General features: G+C 41.1%; 1 protein-coding gene across 2 annotated transcripts in view; it reads right to left on the bottom strand.

The window, feature by feature from the left end:
* Positions 1–452: 452 nt before the first annotated feature.
* PIK3R3 (phosphoinositide-3-kinase regulatory subunit 3) overlaps positions 453–19,813 on the bottom strand; it is an 83,023-nt gene continuing 63,662 nt past the window's right edge. For both annotated transcript variants that reach the window (XM_075759519.1, XM_010309574.2), the window contains 9 exons: positions 17,609–17,720; positions 15,170–15,268; positions 13,559–13,739; positions 12,560–12,685; positions 11,654–11,796; positions 10,344–10,520; positions 9,419–9,493; positions 8,868–9,038; positions 453–7,460 (listed from right to left, as the gene is read on the bottom strand). In XM_075759519.1, the coding sequence (XP_075615634.1) occupies positions 7,259–7,460; positions 8,868–9,038; positions 9,419–9,493; positions 10,344–10,520; positions 11,654–11,796; positions 12,560–12,685; positions 13,559–13,739; positions 15,170–15,268; positions 17,609–17,720 (1,286 nt within the window). In that variant the 3' untranslated portion in view covers positions 453–7,258. The remainder of the gene's footprint in view (positions 7,461–8,867; positions 9,039–9,418; positions 9,494–10,343; positions 10,521–11,653; positions 11,797–12,559; positions 12,686–13,558; positions 13,740–15,169; positions 15,269–17,608; positions 17,721–19,813) is intronic.

Raw genomic sequence — 19,813 nt, 5'->3', positions numbered from 1 at the left:
CCCGGCTGCTTCAGCTCCAGCCGAGAGCAAGCTGGACCTCTGTTTTTACAGTCTCCGTTAAAGATGATGCTCATGGCCTCAGCCAGGAGACACAAACACATCTAACACGACAACAGCCTGACCACGCTGCAGTTCTGAATTTATTAGAAACAGCTGTCAGTACATCCTTCTAAAACATTACATGTCAATGTGCTTTATTGCAATTTTTTATTGCATTTTTTTGATCTAGAGCAAGTAGGCCCAGGATGCTTAGTGTCTGGGATTTAAAAGCCCAACCATCTAGTAAAAGAAAGTACAGCAAAATTGTAACACACCTGGTGACAAGTACAGTGTTGCATTACTGAGCTAGAAACTACAGGATGACTTGTCTGAAAACACTAACATACAATTGGTTTCCTTATGAAGCAGTTTGTTTCTTTTTTTTTTTTTTAAAGTTAAACTACATGAATTCCTTTTCTTTTTTTTTTTCCAACTACACCATAAACGACAGAAGAACAGGTTTTACACAAATAACAAACAAGAGTACCAAAGTTACATGCTGGAATTCATCTGGAAAACAAAATAATTCAATAGCTTCTGGAGAAGCAGGTTCTTAACAGATGCAGTTTCCCTTAAAGAAAATAGAAGTCAAAGAAAAGCAGAAACATTAATGCAAAGGTCGTACAAAGGAGTGTGCTGTTATTTCAGCCCTCAATACAAGATCAAACACTCACTCATGCTTTACATTGAACCACACCTTATACAAAGAGTCCACTCACAAAGGGACACGTACCAACACCACCCATTGCGCATCGGCTCTGGACAGGGGGGCGGGCTGGGGGCCTATTGAAACGTGCAAACGTTGGCTGCATCTCGCAGGAGAGCAAGAGCGTTTCTTTTGCTAAACCTTCACTTGGAACAAATTTGAATGCTTTGTCCCACAGTTAATAACACCCAAATTCAATTCGGTTTACAAATAAAGTAGTAACCCCCCCCAAGGAAATCCAGAGCTCAGCATTTCAGAAGCACATATGCAAGATGAACACAATAAACTCCTTTTCATTTGACAAAAACCCAGTTCTGCCTAAATGCATGACAGAACGTGCTAACAGTGACTTTTGTTTTATTTTTAAGGGGCAGTGCCACTTACAGCTAATGCATATAAATGTGTACGTGAATATATTTTACATATATCTATATACATACAGTACATATACACACACGCACACACACACACACAGATGATGCAGACCATTACAATCCCATGGTGCAATAAACAGCCAGATACACAAAATTAACAGGTTTCATCACACGTATCTTTGCTGAATGTAGAAGTCACTCACGAAAACAAAACAGACCAAAACCCCAACCAGCCGACCAAACACGAACCCACACCGTACCCGACGGAGACCGGGGGGCAGCGCCCCAGCATCCTACAACTCCCCTGAAGTGACAAGACTGATGCTGGGGGGTGATACTCACCCTTGGACACTTTTTTTGTCTTTGGATGCAATCATTTTTCCAAACAATCCCGAGCCCCTTGCTACGAGCGCTCCTAAACTTGGTGAGCGCAGTGGTATGGCGCTGCTGAATTCAGAGGGAGATATGCACCCCCTCATCTGGCAATGCCGATCTTGCAGAAGCAATCCCGAGGGAAGGCGGTGGAGGGGGGCATCAAATTTTAAAGCTGCTTTCTCTAATACAGGTTGATCAACGAGGTGGTTTTTCTATCAATAAGGGCCCATTCTCACTATTTTTTTGCCTCTGAAGCTCATATTACATTTTTTAAAGGCAAATTTTAGAACAAATGCTGAGTCTAGTCATAAAATATGGCGAGTCTATGCCAATAGCAATAAAAAAAAAATGCAAATTCTGCATTAATTGTATGGAGCCAGCCCCAAAGACCAGCACTTCAAGCACTGTCATCATCTAAACGGTTAACAGCTAACGCTCCCTATCTGTCCTTGTGAACAGACAGGAAGGAGTTGAAAAGATTTCAAGAGAGATTTTTATTTTTTTCCTTTCCCATTCGGTGGAAAGTATTTCTGCCCACAGAATGCAAGATTCACAAAAATGTTGGACAAACTTAATCTAATCCCGTCCAAAGCTATTCCTCACGCTGTACTTAACTAGCCGAGCTGCTTCATGAACAGGTCCACATTTATTTGGGCTAGTAACTCTGTTCCTTTCTCCTGGCTGCACACGTTGTGCCAAGGGAAACGAGGGGATCAGCAATGCAAGTTTCCTTCCAATACAGAAAGAGGAGCAACTCCTTAAGGACTTCTATTAATTTCCTAACTGTGTCCTTGCACGCACATGTTAGGAGAATACAATCGATTATTCCAAAGGGAAGGCTCTGCTCTGGCATCTCTCCTTTCTTTCGTGGTTCGAGGCAGAGTCCTACTTCACGGTCTGTCTAGCGCCTCATCGAAGCATCCATAGGGATGCTTTAGGATCCTGACCCTTCCTCTTCGTTAAAGCTATTCGCTTTGAATGCTGAATTTGAGCAAGCCTAGCCCCCCTGCCCCCTCACAGCATCTTTGTTCTTCGGGAACGTTATTTTGATTTTGCATTTCCAAAAGCAGAGGTTGCAAATCAACACAAGGAAACTACACCTAAGAAAATCTGATTTTAAAGATGATTTAAACAAAACAACCCCCAACCCATCATAGTGTTTTGTAAAACTGCATTTTGAACCTCTTACCCCTCCTGATCCACAAGCAGTACCTGTTTCATGTCTGCACAATGCAGCAAGCATACAAGACTCACTAACATTTCAGATTTTTATTCCCTGTTAGTGTAACAAAAATAAAAAATAAACAGACATTCAAAAACAGAAGCGAGATTGTTCAAGTACCAAATAAGGGGCTTTTCCAAACTTAAGGTCCTGTAGCAATTCTGCCATTTTAAACAGCCACAGCGTTCAGTTATAGACCCAGTGCCACCCAAGTCTACAGAGAGCCCAGGATTTGAGGCAACAAAGACCCTCCTTCCCCTGTCCTCCCCAAAACAGCACTAAGTGTCAGCATTCATTTCCACAGTCCCCATTACAGTTGCCTGGCTTTGCAAAGGACAAACTTTGATTTTTGCCCCTCTATGACTTGAATTCAGGTATAATTAAATACAAGCTCTTTTCCTGGGAATGGTTTTTGGTTGTGGAAGTCTTGCTTACACTTGTGTCAGCGAGAAAAGAATCAGGCCCATGACATTAAATGGAAAACTTCTTGACCATCTGCCACATCAAGAGAGATGAGTGTGGAAAGAGCATTTTATTTTTGGCATAAGACAGAGGGCTGTACCGGATATAACTCTAGATTGCAACTACCAATGGTGCAAAGCAGCAACCCAATCCACTGCTGCTGAGAATTCAAACAAACCCCAAAATACAACCCCCAAATCTAGAGCATTCCAGTATCAGAAGGCAGACAATCACCTATTGCTGCTTCACACGGCAGTAAAGCATGTGATGGGACATCCCTCTGTTCCTAGGTTGGTTCTCTCCATGCTAAGTTTACTTGTAATCAATGAAGAAACTAGTGGGAAAAGAATTATAACTTACTAACTTCAAAAACATGGCACTCGTGGCTGACGCAATGGGGCCAATGACAACTGTGGAAGTAGACCTGATTTCCATCCATACCAATACAAAATACTGAATCACCCCTGATCCCTGCAAATATACTTCAAAACAGATTAGAAGAAACTGTGCATATTCGAGTTTTAACATTCCCCCCCCCCCATTTAACACTGTGCAAAAGTTATTTAGTTAACTCTACATATATATTTAATACAATATGGGTCAATGAGATCAGTACTCCCCTAACTGCAGTCTGATAAAAGACGGCTGCTCCAACAGTGAGACTACTTCCTTTCCTCCTGACGTTTTGACTCTTGAAGCCAAAACCTTCTTTCATTTTACTGTTTTAAAAGAACTTGAGTTCCTTTGTTTTGCCTTTATGTTCACATTTCCTGTATTTGTTTTAGGCTTAACAGCTGCTTTTTGTACCAGGGTGTAATCCTGCACCTCACAGGCCCATTTCTGATTTCTCAATCATGCAAGTGTAGAACAACTCCTGGAAGCCATGGGCTTTCTCACAGGTCTAACGCTACTGAGCAAACAGAATTAGGCCGAGCACAATGAGTGCAGCAAGACCAAGCCCTTGCCCTGCAGAACTCAGTAACTACACGTGTCAGTTTTATACCCATTTTCATTTGCCCTACAAGTGCAAAATGGATGCAAAAAAAAATCTCTGCAATGGCATGTGAGAGTCAAAGGGGAGCGATTGTAGCAGCTGGGACTTCAGGTGCCTAAACCAAACACAAAGAGATACATCGGCAAAACACAGCCTCAGGGAGACAGCCAAGGATAATGGAGTTCCACATACAAGGAACGTGGGCTTAGTCTGCCCACAGCCCTGATCCGAAGGATTGGACAAAGCAGAATTTCAAAGAATGCTTCAAGATGGCTTATTGGCTCTGAGCACATCATTCACAGCAAATACATCACCTGCGATTAGAGAAGAGATCTCAGAGAGCGAGGGGCCAGATTCCCAACTCACTCACACCACTATAAAGCCAAGCTACCTTCACAGACGCCAATGGAATTACACTGTATTTACCTTGGCAGAGCCGGGGCTGGAGCCTGGACCAAGACCTCACAGGATCAGTCAGATTCCACACTACAGGGAAACTTCAGACAGTCCCGCTTTGCTATCCCGCTGCTGTCAGTGCTGCGAGGGTGTGCCAGGATTTATGAGCCTGAAAGCAGACGTGCGCTTGTTTAAAACAAAACTGAGCCCTATCTGAAAATGAGGCAGATGTGAAACACTTGAGCCAGGTTGTCCCTATTACAAAAACAGGGATCAAAAATACACACCCCATCAGCTTCGAACGTTAACGTTGTAAGAGGAGAGCCCAGTGAGATCGCAAAGGCAGAGAAAAGTCAGGCACTCCTCTCGCACAGGTTTTTCCACAGGCACGAGGCACCTGGCTATCACTTGTGCCTTTGAACTGATTTCCCTCTTCAGGCATTTGGACTCAGCCCAGCACCAAGGGAACGCTAGATGCACAAGAGGTGTGAGAATGACAGCTTTACAGCTACCAGATTAGAACTGCAAATTATCTTTAAAAAGAAAAGTTTCCATGTCCATATACCACTGAGGCATCCATTCGAGATTTTCACTAAGAGCAAAAGTTACGCCTCATTTTTCCTTTTCTTGGGGAAGTGGGAGAGAAGGGACGCAAGAGCAGATGTGGGTCACTTTGACATAGCAGCTTGCATGAATTTTCTTCTCCTCTCACCTGGTTTTGGTTAAATTTTGCAGTTTTTCATTCAATTAGAAAAGTGGCATCTACAGAATTCTTTGCCTGAAGATTGCACTCTGGCTGATTAGAAAGCGCCTGGGATGTGTCGTGGTCATTAGTGCAAAATAAAACATCTCACAAGCATGCCAGCAACTAGACTACCCTTCCTGCAACGGCTGCCAGTGCTCCAGCCTTGTCATTTCCCTGCTTACAAATTCATGACATTCAACCAAATAATACTTCTAGTGTAAACATTAAACATCAGTAAGCCTGGCACTACTGCCCAGGCATTACAGAAAAAACCCATTTGAACAGGAAATCAGCCCCAGGGTCAGAAACAGGTCTAGAGCATTCTCAGACCTGAATGACTGTCTGCTTCCTGTCCTGCACAATGGGTGCATTGCAAGGGAACTGCTTCCAGTAATAGGAACAAAAGTAACTTTCAAGGTTGCACACTGAACAATTACTTTGCCAGTTGTGCTTTGATGCCAAGTGGTTCAGTTTGCCAAATTTAGCTCTTTTTCATTTTAGAAGCTTATGGAATGGAAATAAGCTGCTTTGTATACTTTCCAGGGAGGGGATTTATTGGATGATTGCTGTATTTGACGAAGCCCAGGACTACCCACTCCAGTATCCGACAGCAGCCCTTGCCAAAGGATGGTACCAGACACCCAGTAACTGACGAATACAGCGCTCTTCCCTTCCTGTGTTTTGCATCATGTCCAAAATAACTACAAGGGAATTTAGATCATATCAGTGTAAAATCTTGCCTGGCTGCAGTGGTGTGAGAGCTCAGAACCTAGGTTGCAAAGACCAAACCAGAGGAGATCTGTAATTAGCATGCTTGCTTCTGTACAACTGGAAATGACTACACCTCATGAAAGAGTTTGGTACAATACGAATTTGGTACAATAAGCCATCTAGAAGCATTCAATTGCACCTATCTCTTCTATACCAAAACCAATCGTTCTAAGAGTCTGTCACTGTTCAATAAGAGAACTGCAACAGGTGAGTGCAAACTTCATTCCATAGTTTACATTCTGAAGCACAGTATCATTAAAAACTGAAAGCGGAATCCCATGCTGAGGAATGGGAGGAAGGGGGGTGAAGAAAGAGGAGAGTGAGCAATTACATCAGATCAGACAAATTTAGTGTTTTGAAGCCACACAATGTTTAGGTTTTCCTTTTATTTGTTTCAAGTTTTGGTGTAGAAAGTGTGTGCGGATGCTAATGCAACCTTCCCCATAAGTGCTCGATCTAGCAACGAACAAAGTTTTGGTGTGTTCAATTTGGTTATAAATGTTTCCTTTAAGCGAAGACCTGTAGTGCCATCGAAACCAAAACTTTGTTACTGTTGGCAAAAAAATAAAGCAACTTTTCTTTACAAGCATTTTTCCATTTAAATAAAAACCTGAAGCTTTCCCATAATTCCTTTGGTCTTCTCTCACCAAATTCCATGCTACCTCAAGACAAGCCCTCTTTCGGAAGTTCGGCTGAATCGCAGTGAAGCTGCAAAAATCAACAGAGAAGAATTGCTGTGGTAGTTTCCCCCCCTAGTTCCTTGGGAGTTTAAGACTGAAAGACATTACTGATGCCTCAAACAGAGGCTTCAAATTGTCTCTACAAGAACAAGAGAAAACAAAATCCAATTCAAAGTTCCACTGAAGGTGCCTGGCAAAAAATTATCTCCGTAAAATGATGTTTTGCTTCCAGTATTTTTGTATGCATTGAGTTTATTCCCCTCATAAGGAAACAAAAGTATCAGTGTAAAAGCACAGCTGAGCTTTTAAGGTAGCACCAGGACACCTACACCCAAGTTGTCGTCTTGTTGCTGCTAGGCCTCTTTTTGATTCACATTCACAGAATCACTTCTTGTGCAAAACAAGCAGTCTAAGGAGAAAGAATGCCCTCCAAGTTCTAATAAAAATTGTAGAAAAGAATCCAAGATAGCCAACACTTTCCTCCTCCCCAAAATTTATCTGCAGAGAGAGGGGGGCATCTGTGCGTAGACAGGATAGGCAAGCCTGACATTTAGGGAATCGTTGTGTTGGACAAGGGATGTCTGCTGGTAATGAAGAACCAAATCCTTAAGTGTGCTGTACAGGTTATACGGTTCTGCAAACCCATAACCTCTTGGAGTGCTGTAGATCACACAGTGTTTCACTTCTCCATCAGCTCTGCAAGGAAAGAAACCAGGAGAGTTTAACATCAAAGGACAAACCCAAAGTGACAGTCTATTAACAATTAACTAATGCAGCAACCCCGCCAGTCACTAAATTACATAATGGAGGACTCAGCAGATGCAAGTTGAGGAGATTAATACAGTCTGTGAAGAAACACTGCTTCAGGGCACGCGATTAAACACTCTTGCATAATAATCCACATAAGAGGCCTCTTCTATCCCAGCAGTACAATTCCCTACTGCATTGTTCTCTGAATATTTCTTGGTAAAAAAGTCAAGAGCTTAACCAAGAAGATAAGCACCTGAAGTCAAGTTATGCAGAAAGTCATAGCTATCTGGAAACCTTTCCACTAAGTGAAGAAGCTAAAATCCACAAATTCTTAGGACCTACAGAGTATTTCATGAAATGCAGGACTAACCTTCAGTGTGCGTTTTTTAACGTTAAGCATGGCACGGGTTCAAGTTGGTTCATTATCTGAAGTCGTAACGACTGAGTCCCTAACTTGGCAAAGCAGTTACTGCAACACAGTTTTTCCAAAGTTGCTAGAAAAACTTATCTGCCAGAAAGATCGAGTATTATGTAATCCCTGTACTGGAGCATATTACAATCCCAGTCACGTGTAGGAACAGGTTACGTTATGCCACCCCTTTGCTAGCTTGTAGTATGATACCAATTGAGCAAAAGTATGTGATGAACCCATTGCTTTTAGCGACTGTGACAAACAGTATCCCGAAGGTAGCAGATACTACAATCTTCAGTTACCTTGAGGTGATACACCTTCACATATTCATTTCTCAGACTTGCTTTCAGAAGCAATTAACCTCATGTGAAATAAATCTGTGAAAGCCATTTTAGTACTCCACAACAGGCTTGAAGGATTTTTAGATAATGGAATCAGTATTTCTGACCTCCATTACACCAGCATAAAATGAAGTGAAACACAAGAAATCAATGCAAGGCTCTGAATGTCATAAAAACCACTGCTCACAAATGTCCCCTCTGAAGCATCACTGTTATCTTAAACATGTAAGAGAACGTATCTAGATGTGGCTGTGTCTGAAAATAAGAACGGAAGATGTTACAGCTTTACAGCCCTGTTTTTCTTCTTCCTATGTGTTCCTTGGCGGGAAGAATATGGGAGAATTTGGCCTTAATTCACTTATGACGGTAGAGCTTCAAGTTGGAATACTTCAGAATTTTGTACTAGCTACTGTGGTGACTGAAGAGACTGCTAGGACTACAGTTATTGCACATTCAAAGTACATTTTTGCAATAAAGCTTTTACCATGCTAGTCCTCCTGCAAACACGCAACATGTTCCAATGGGTAGGCCTAGGCTAGGCCTGGCTGTGGTAGAGATTTATGAATCTAGTAGTGAGAACAAAAAGGAAAACAGACTTACACCACAGAACAAGCATAACATCCTTTCTTGCTACTCTCTCGAATTAAAAATGCTCCATCAGGTTTCCCACAGAGCAAGTCTTCTGCTTGGATACGGTTGAGGTCTCCAACAAACCAAGTTTTCTCATCATGATGTGGCAGGTTTTCATCTTCTTCATTCACAAAGTACGTGCTGAAAGAGAGGATAAATTTGTTAACTTAACCAGTAGTCAGTAAAAAAGTTAATAAATACAGTGATTTATTTTTGCAGAGACCATTCAAGGAAATACCAGAACACACTCAAATTGGGAAGTCAGGTTTCTGATGGACATATATTAAAGGGTTCAACTCAGAACTTAATTTTTGCAACTTTGTTTAATCCGAAGTGTTTCAGCAGATTCACTGTCTCACATGACATGCAGTTCCCCTAGAGAATTTCTCCCTTTTTCTGCAGTCCTTCCTTTTCCTACAGTCCTTTACTGAGAAACTGGTGTTTTGTATTATCAACCCCCACAAGAAAACACTTATTAATGGAACACTTCTCAGTAAAATCATATGTATAATGACACTTACTCATCAATATTTTCATTTTTGATCCCCAGCCAGTCATTTATTCGCTTCTGTCTCACCCCTTTGTGATTGAGCCATCTGCCAGAAGAAGAGAGCATTAATACATTACTTCAGGGTACATGTATGTGTTTTCTTACTGAGCAAGCTGAAGCTTGGACACAAGGTCTCACAAAGAAACAATATGGAGCTTAGTTCGTTCTCCAGCAGCAAAAGCCACAGAAAGACCAGAGATTCCATAAAAGCACTTCCTTGCATTATCTTCTGAACTACCTCCTTTACTGGACACAGCAAAAAGGAGCCATGAAGCAACCTCTTAAATGGAGAAAGAGGAGGGTAGAGCTGAGGAAGAGGTGTTGTCTCTGGACAGTGCAGGCCAGAAAGGAAGCAGAACACAAATTGTGACAGCTGCCTGCGTCTCTTGGGAAAACAAAATGGGTACTGCCACTGGCTTCTTCTAACCTCCTAACATCACCATCTGAGATAGTGTGTTTCCCTCTGTCTTCTGCCAGAATTTTAGTGCACCGAGTCTAGCCCAAGGACATTAGGAGGTGGGTAACGGGTATCAGTGAAACCAAGGGTGGGTACAAGCAACATCTGCTGCACCCAGCACAAAAAGTACTAACCTCTGTTGTAGCAGCAGAAACAGGTTTTGTTTTAACTCATTTATCTGAAATGCTTTATTTAAATGAGTTGCAGAATGTGCACCTAGTTGTGGCAGGCTCTTAAGTCTGACAACAGCATAATAAAGGAATGAAATCATGAAGAGACCAACCAATTACTCAGACATCCCACGCCAGAATGTAGTACCTTAGCACTCAGAGATCTTTGGTTATGAAAAGAAAATTAAATTCCCATTATTCTGATAGAAACAATCATTAATCAGGTTCATCAGAGACATTATTCTGAGGTACAAGTCAGGCTTACTTACACAAGATACTGATCTCTGATTTTGCGGAGCTGAATTAGGTCAGGCTTGATACTATTCATTTTCTTATCAGTCTCCCTGTTGTCCAGAGCTTGTTTCTTCAAATCTTGTTCCAGGCGCATTTTACTATCGTGGATCTCACCCAGGCGTGATTTTAATTTTTCATAGTTCATCATTATCCTGCAAATGAGTGTAATATTTGAGAGGTGAGGTCAAACCAGTCTAGAAGGTCTAAACCTTACCGGTAGCGCTTATGTAAAAGTATCACAAAAACTACCGTAACAGCAGCTCCTCCCTTTGACCCCCTCATTTTAACAAGAAAATGACTGTTAAGAGTGCCAGAAGACCTACTGCCAGAAGGCCTACCACCCTTTTGCAAAGTTTGAATCTTCAGTTTACCTTAATACATTTCCTTCTGGCAGAGGAACAAGTTATCTCTAGGAGGGTAAGCTAAAACAGATTCTTCCTTCACTGTCAGATTCATTTTTTGGTATATCAATTATGCAATCCCACCATAGGTATCAGTACTAGCAAGATTTCAAATGCAGACTTCAATTACTGATCAAGAGCTACCAGGAAGTAACACTGCTCATCTCGTCATTCAAGATTAGTTTGCAAGTTTGGTACAATTCAGGAAAATTACATATTTCCCCTGTTAATTGATCCTTCATCAAAATGAAGCACCACAATCGCACACTGAGACTGTTAAAGGTAACTGTTTCAGTCAAAGTCTCCTTAAGGTTACTCTACCACGACTCAAAGTGCTGTGCTAAGTTAAGCATTACACCTGGCATTTCTTCAAAGGCCTGATACAGTGCTTTCTGCTAGGATCTTCACAGAAGGGCAATTTCAAATGAGGTCCTTACTGAGTTTCTATTAGATGACCACTATCCATTACCAAGTAATAGCAATTAAAGACTCATCTTTGAAAGTGACTACGGAGCATGAGATTTACCAGATCTATGTCCATTTTGCAGTTTACAAGTAAAGATTTTTCTGAATTATATTCTGAGCAAATCCAAATAGAATGGGATAAGCAAATGCAACTATTATTTCCTGATCTCCATCACAGTATCTTGCTTTACTGATGAGAGAGAATAATCCAGAGATCTCTCACCTCTTCTGTCTACAATGCAATTCCCTGTCAGAAGAGGGCTTTACTGAAGGTTCAGACACCTCAAGGGAAGGTCTCAGAGAAAATACTGAGTTTACAAAGCATTTTATATGATGCAATATTACATAAAAGAATTTCATGGGAGTGTCAATGTGGACACTAGTTCTTCCTTGTAAGCAAACACGACTTGAGAGCCTACCGTTCTATTTCTTTGTCATTCCCCTCTCTGCGAAATCGCTCAATGTATTCTTTGCTGTATCGCTCTTGTGAGTGGCACTGTTCCTCAAATATCTTAATAGTTTCATTAAATGCTTCAATTGCGGTCCTCTTCATCTGAATTTCCTATGTAAGAAAAGAGTCTTTCATCATTTGCTCATGATACAGATGACAATGCAAGACTCAATTACGTTCCCTAAATTGACTGAGAAGATGACTTTTCTCCCCCCCCCAATTCAAAATGTGATTAATCAGTTTTAAATTTAGTCAAATGTCCGAGTAAAGTCAGGCAAGTACAGGGAAGACTTACTCCCTGTGAGTCCACCCTCCTCCCCCACATGATGCTCTCTATTAGGCTGCAAACCCCTCAAATATTTTAGTCATATTTTCCATCTTAGTTTGCAGGAAGACTGCCAGCAAATCTCCTCCCCATATACGAACTATCTTATTTTACAAGAAGCAGCCCAAATACTGTATTCACACTTCCTTAATGCATAATATCTGGTGTCTGATTTGAATGTGGCTTCATAAAAAACCTGGACAAACCCCTCTTCAATTCTCACTGCAGCATACAGCAACTGGAAATACTCAGCAGCCAAAGAAGAAGTCTGCAGTGCAAAGCTTGTAGGTGATGGCCTTTGCACCGCTCTACCTTACACTAGGAAGCTCAGCTCCTGTTTCTTTCTTGCCCTACACCATACCTGAAGGACTATCAGCAACAAGTAATATTCACTGTGTTTCCATCAACTTTGAAACCACCTTGCTCTATTCCACAATTTACTGAGGTTTTTTCCTTGTATTTTCTGACCTTTATTATCCATAAGAGGTTGAAATAATTTAATTTTTAGACAACAAGAAACAGACTACAGATAGCTAAAGTAGAACCAACCTGTGATGTTCTGGTATATTCTTCATACAATTTGTCGTACTCTTTACTCTTTTCCTGATACTGAGCATGGTATTCTTGAAGCTTTTTACCTACTGCATCTATATTATCTTCTTTCACCAACTGATCCTGTACATATAAAAAGCTATTAAGTCTTCAAGCAAAGCAGCTTTTCCTTAAGAGTATTCATTTGTCCACTTATGCACATTTGCATTTTACAGCTATTAGCATCATTTTTATAATCTACAGAACATAAACCACCGTATCTATATCCCCCTTCCTCCACGTAACAAGTTCTACAGTTTACAGACAGTAGGAACCGGAACTATGGGACACCAAGAACTATGCCAAAATACTAAGCTTCCAAAACCACACAGCAGCCTAGGTGTAGGATTGCTATCCTCTGTTGGAGAAAGGAGGAAGTGAATTGCTTGGAATCTGAAGTTAAAGATCAGAGTTTTTTGGGTTCCCCCCCGAAAAAAAAAAAGAGCTCTGCAGTTCTTTTTCCTTAATGCAGGATATTGTCTTGGGCTGCTGAATAAAACTTTAAAAAATATTTTTGAAAAATTTAGATGGCTATGCACACAGCAAGCAACTGCATTGCTCATATGTGCTTCAAGGGCAACACTGTCTAGAACAGTGCCCTGTGGGTCCACGAGGGTCCAAGGGGAAAAAAACCAAACCAAACCAAAAAAAACCCCACACCAACAAAAAAAAGGCTTCTCAGAGAGGCTCAAGTCTGCTGCATGTCAGGGTTTCATTTCTCTGTTGGACTGCTCAGATGGAGACCGGAAACTTGGTAAAATGAAGAAGTTTAAATGGCCAGGCAATTTGGAAGTCCCATTATTACGTGCAAAGTGAAGTCAAATGGGAAAACTCACCTTTTTTTCAGTTTAAAAAAAAAAATCGGGCTTCACATAGAGAAAACAGAATCATACACACATTTGCATTTTTTTTTTCTTGTCTGCACTAATAGTTATTGGAGTCCAATGAAGATCTTACCTGCTGGTACCGGGACACTGGATACATCAACTTCACATCAAGCTTCGGGTTATACTGAGCAAGAGATTCATTGCGGTAGTGGTTAATCAGTTCCACAACTGAATTAAACGTCAGTGGATCAGAAAAGCCGTATTTTCCATCCCGATGATAGATCTTTATCAGCTTATTGTTGCCACCCTTCCTGTAAAGTGGTCAGTTATTTAGAGGTTTTGCCGTGTACCTCCTATCCCTCTTTGACACTAAGGCTGCTAACAGAGACACCAGTGAAATTCCTGGGCAAGCGGCTTTGACACTGTACACCTTCATTGTGATTCTTTACATACTTCCATTGGGTAGTTTAAGAGTCAATACACACAGAATTATCAGCAGATGTTATTTGAACAGGAGCAAAGCCCAAAGTAAATCTCTTCCTATGCGTTCATTCCAGAGCCAGCTTACGGTATTTAAGACCTAGTTTTGCAAGGGAAAAGGAGGATGCGGAAGGCTGAGTAAAGGAGCCATGTGAAAACCCAAACCCACAATTTCCTGCAATTTGAGGTCACTAATAGTATACAACTGAGTATACATTTATACAGTGATTAACAAGTCTTTTGAGTTATGGATGCTAATACAGGATACACAAACCTAAACAAAATCCTTTGAGGATTACAAGATGGTTTTAAGTTTAGGACTTTACATTATCCAGATTTATACATTCTAGCGGTTTCCACAAATATAGGGCTTATTTCTTCCTTTTTTCACCAACAGACTGTTTAGGTAATATCCTGTCCTTCCTGCACTCTCAATTTTGGTTCATAAAGACATCTGCGTTCAGCAAAATAGCCAAATCATGCCAAACCTTAGCGCACAAGCTGTGAACTTCACGGCAGAAGTCAAAGCAGAATTTAAACTACACCTTTGGGGTCAAACCTGCCATTAAGACAACGGAATTTCACGGCAAGACCAAATATCTACCATATCATAGTAACTCCCAAAGGTGTGCTACAAAGGCAGTGGCTTATGCACCTCACCTGTTTGCCTCTAACAGCCAATCTTGGGAACCTGGCAGAGGCAAGCGGCTGGACAGGCTGGGCAAGGCACCAGGCAGCTAGTCACATGAGGTCTGTGCCTAACTGCAGTAGATGGGGCTGGGGCAACTCTGGGAAGTCTGCCACTCGCGGACAATTTTAATGAAGAAAACAACATGGCTCCAATTCAGTATTTCCTAAACTTTAGATCAGAAAGCACAAGATATTCTTTTTACAAAGACACTGTGTTCAATTCTCCAGAGCTGCATGCTGATGAGATATTCTACACGCTCCCATTAATCAAAGCCCTAGCTTATAAACACCATTTACCTTAGCAGTTCTGAAACTATGAAGCACTGAGTGGCTCTCCTCCCTGAGTCCCATGTAATCCACACAGAGATCCTTACTGTTTAGCAAGGGACAGGATTCAGTGCACAGAACAGACTATCAGACCTGGCTATTTATTTGCTCATTCTGTGATCTTCAGTACCTTTGGAAACATCTCTCAACTTGAGTCACGTCGGCTTTACACAGCCACTGCTGTCACTAGTATAGCAACTAGCTACTCAGGGTTTTACTGTGTGGACAATTGCTCAATGCTTACCGTAATGTCAGAGTATAGTCTCCCTGCATCTTAGTTGATGCATCACGCACCAGGAATGTTCCATCTGGCATGTCTCGTAATTTGTCATTTACTTCTTCCCTGGAGAAGAGAAAGGAAGGCAAAGTTAGAAGCGTTAAGGTCATGACCATCTTTGCTACAGGTATCGATATTGGAGCCAGTAACACTAGCATGCGTAAGGAGTTCAATCTTCAAAATATCAGGCAATCTTCTTTCACACTCAGGCTCTCCAGTCTTTCAGGCCATCTAAAGCAAGTCTGAACTCGTGTAGTTATACTAAAAATAGCAGTTGCAGCCAACTGCCACTTAGGAAGAAGTCTCTGTTTAAGCAACAGTAGTGGCTGTGTCTCCAAGTTCACAACCTTTCCGTGTAATCTGCTCAGGTTTTAAAGTCTACACTCGAAACAGGTGCCCTTTAAGAAGCCTGTCCTGACCTCTTAAGAAATGGTCTCTAGCATCATAGCTCAAAGGTGTCTAGAGTTTAGCACAGATTTAGTCTCAAGAGACTCATTATTAGCTTAACTCTGATCTTATTTACAGCAGTTTTAAACCACTACAACCTTGCTTGCTTCAGTGCAACTTTTCCTCATTCACAATTGAAGCAAAAAGATACTCAGTCCAGAGCTTTAAGCTAAATCAAGAAATCTTTTAGTGAAAGCAAGTACCCATAAGCATTAAGAAAATTATTTCAGCTGAAGAGTTAAGTGTCTCGCCAGGTTTGACCATTTCACCCAGATTACATATCTCACTTTATAACAGCTCCCTCACAGGTTCTTAGAAGCACTAAGTACTTTTTAATACAATCATTTGGAAGCTAAAGTTTATCAGGTAGTCTCAACATTATCTAAGTGAGGTAGGAAGCCTACTTGAATCTTACAAAGAAAACTCAACAGCAGCTTTTTTGTTCAAATACTAAGGAACAAAAGTACTCTTACAAGATAGCCTTAGTTTTGATTTAGCTACCTGAAAACCATTCTGTTAGTAAAACTGGCTCCTATAAAGTATCATGTACATATCCACTTACCTGTCTCAGAACATTTTACAGGTTGGACCTAGCTAATTCAAATGGCCTTCTCCTTTTTGAATGGATAGGTATGATCTAAGGGTTTGGGCTTGCAAGTTGCATCCAGGAGCTCGTGACAAGATTTTCAGTGCAAGTTCTTAACTGAAGAACACGGCTCCTGCCCTAACAGCCCAATGCAGTCCATACCTGCTGGCTGTCAACTTAGGGTCAAACAATTCCATCTTTACATGCATGTGTATCATACTTTAGTCTAATAAAGCCACTCTAATGTGATTTGTACTCCATTAGCTCCTGCCATCACGTGCACTGCTAATTGAGGAACAAATCTACAGTCAATAAACTGATACCAATATCGAGCAGTTTTAAACAAACCCTGTCTAGTGGGTTTTGTAGTCAGGTTTTGCCACTCTGCTTCGATTTAGAATTAACAGAAAATATCACTGCCGAGGACCTTCAAAAGCAAGAGCTATGTGGGTTTCCTTTATAAAGATAAGCGTGGTACAATAAAGATAGGAAAACTTTATTTCCCTTCTCAGAACTTCAATGAACTACTGCGACAAAACACTCTTCTTGCCTCTATCTCACAAAGTGTTTCAAAGTATTACATGCACAAGTTTGAGCAATTCCTGATCACGCTCCCAGCATGCTCATATTTCCCCCTACAGTTCCAAATTCTAGACTCTTCAGAAGTGCCTTAAGAGGGAAAAAGATACTTCAGCTCTTTTATGCTATTAAGTACATAAAAACTGGCAGTTCTTTTTCTGAACCTAACCCAAGCCATCTATTCTCTCAAGCACATAGAAAAGGGTTTCCTTAAGAGGTAAAACTTCATTTATTTGGTATGTGCCTGTATCATCTGCTCAGTATAGCTGGTGATGGTTAGCATGTGTAAGAGCTATTTTTATACCACCATGTAATAGAAATTAATACAGATGCAATTTTAACCAAATGTTAAAGAAATCAAAAATAAAAATGCAACTCCTTTTATTCTGAGCAAGCCTCCTACTGAAAGTTTCCTGAACTGCATGCATCCCAGGGTTTTATGCTTACAAAACCTTATCAGCTAGCACATGCAGAAGCACTTTTCTTTTGAACAAAATCATTTTCTCTTTTTTAAAGACTTTGTGTATCTGGAGAAATTTAGAAACCCAAAATAACTGTCACCAGGACTGGCGATACCTGAACCAGAACAGTCACAACTTAAACACAAGTCCTGAATCCAGTCAAATACTTTCATTTAGGTGCTTTGCCAAGTATAGTCCTAAAGGGTTTCTGTCCTGTAAAATGCTGCCTGAAATAGGCATGTTCTTTTTCTTTTGAATTCTAACAGGCTTATTCTATTTTTAATAACACATATTAATATATTGTAATTAAAATATTTTAGTAATATTGCTTACCTTGAGATGTCCCCCCAGTACCACTCTGCTTCCTGCAGAGAGAAACTGCAATTGTCCTTTATTCCATTTGTATTGACTGGAGTCATTGGTTTGGGGGGCTTTGGAGGAAGAGCTGAAAATGAAGAACAGATTAAAGAATGGTAAACAGGGGAAACTAATCACTAATCTGTTAATAAAAAATGACATGAAAAAGTGTGAGAAAACGTGCATCTTGAACTTGGATTTCAAGCTCTTTGAAAGTAAATGGAATTTGTAATTTTTAAAGAACTTTGAAGTCAGCAGCGACACTGTGATCCCAGATTTCCTAGTACTCAAACTAAACATGGGCTTGAGGGAGGGGAAAGGGAAAGAGTCTGAGGAAACATGAGTTTTTGTTAAAAGGAAGACTGGCTTAGGCATGACTCCAAGGACAATCACCACCTAAAACTCCAGATGAGTTACAAAGGTGTATTGTGTTTGAAAGTCACAGCCTGGAGACCAGTGTGCACCACTATGGAAAAACTCCAGTTGCGCAGGTGTCACCAGTCCTTATGCCAACCTGTAAGAGCAAAGGGGTGGATTCTTCTTCAGAGGTAAAAACGTTGCTAGTGAGAGAAGTGGTGGCTGGGCAGTGGTATATCCATTATAGACCCAAGGTTCATGTCTCATACTAGATTTGTCATTTAAGCCCATTAAGAACAAAAACTACAACTCTCTGAATACTACAAGACAAGAAGTGATAAAGGAAGGGGAAAGGGGACATTAGGTCATTATTAGAGTGCCTGCACCACTTTTCATAGCTGAAGTGTTTACCACAGGAAAAAGGATGCTACAAATCCTTGAAAAACAGGCAGAACTGCACATCTGTAGGCCTAGTGCATACCTGCCCAGAATTCCCCTATTCTGAATTCAAGGAAAACAGGCTTTTACTTCTGTTCTCAAAATAGGTTACACAATGTAAGGGCATACAATGCACTGAAGCTCTTTCTAGTTGGTCATTTTTTGCTGAACTAACTTTATCATGGTCTTGAATGTAGAGCCCTCTATCAGGAGTAATTCAGCAGCCACAGGCATGCTCATGTATTGGGAGATACTTGTCTGTCAGTAGAAATGCATTACGCTATTTTCTTCAAGAAAGATGCCTTGAGTACTCTCCCCTCCTTTGCAGAGGCTGAACGCTTCATCAAGAACACTACCATTGAAACTGAGCATTTTTCAGGCATTTCATGAGACAGAAAGTTTTACAGGGGTAAGTAACATTTGAATTCAGAGTAAGAAAGCAGCTACAAACATTGATTTGCTGCTAGCGCATTTTTAAGTCAGACCCTGAACATCTGTGCTCCCAGCCCTATGCCCTAGCCATCAGATTACACAAGCATCAGCAAGCAGACCTGACACACACTGACAACAGCCATCATTCAGATGCACACAATCCCAGTGTATAAACAGAAATACAAATAAAGGGAGCAGAAAGAAGATTTTGATCTCCAGCTCCAAAGCGGAATGGCTCAACACTGAGAGGTGTGCTACTTGGCACCAGCCCTCTGCTCACCTCCGAGCCACACCTCCCACATTAAAGAAGAGAAAACAGTGTTCCAACTGCAGTTCCAAATACCATTTCATGTTGAATATCTGACACAGTAACTTCACTGTTCTCAGACAAACCAGTAGAATCTCTAATCGAGCCAATCTAAACTAAATCTGAACCTTGACCCAGACGTTTGCACCCTGGGGTTGCTGACCAAACACCTGATTCAGATAGCAGCATTCATTCTGCGGGACTGAGCATTAAACCATAGCATACAGGTTCTTTTTATGGGGTAAGCTGGGAACTTTCAGGTGTGCACATATCTAGTGAGGCAATAAGAGGTCTTGTTATAAAAGGAAGGTGGAAACCTTTGGATTCAGTGAAGTAGCTTCCTGGTTAGGAGGCTTCAGTTACTCCTAGCTCAACTACTACAGTTGTTTGTATAGCACCTAAGCATTTGTACAAAGCACCATTGAGAGTAAGAAACAGTTCTAACCCTACTTTGCTTCAAGCTCCCAGCCCTATATCCACTTTTGCGGGGTCAGAGGAGCATATATCCAGGCTAAGCCTGTAGAATCAATTGTATTTATGGTGCCCTATGCTGTTCCGTCTCCCCCATTCAAAGTTCCTGAACTAAAAAGTGTCTCCAGGACTTCTCCCCAGCTCACATCTGGGCTGTGCTACCCTACACGCTCCAA

Source organism: Balearica regulorum, chromosome 8 (genome assembly GCF_011004875.1).
Source record: "Balearica regulorum gibbericeps isolate bBalReg1 chromosome 8, bBalReg1.pri, whole genome shotgun sequence".
Lineage (NCBI taxonomy): Eukaryota > Metazoa > Chordata > Aves > Gruiformes > Gruidae > Balearica > Balearica regulorum.
This window is presented reverse-complemented; position numbering and strand designations above follow the sequence as displayed.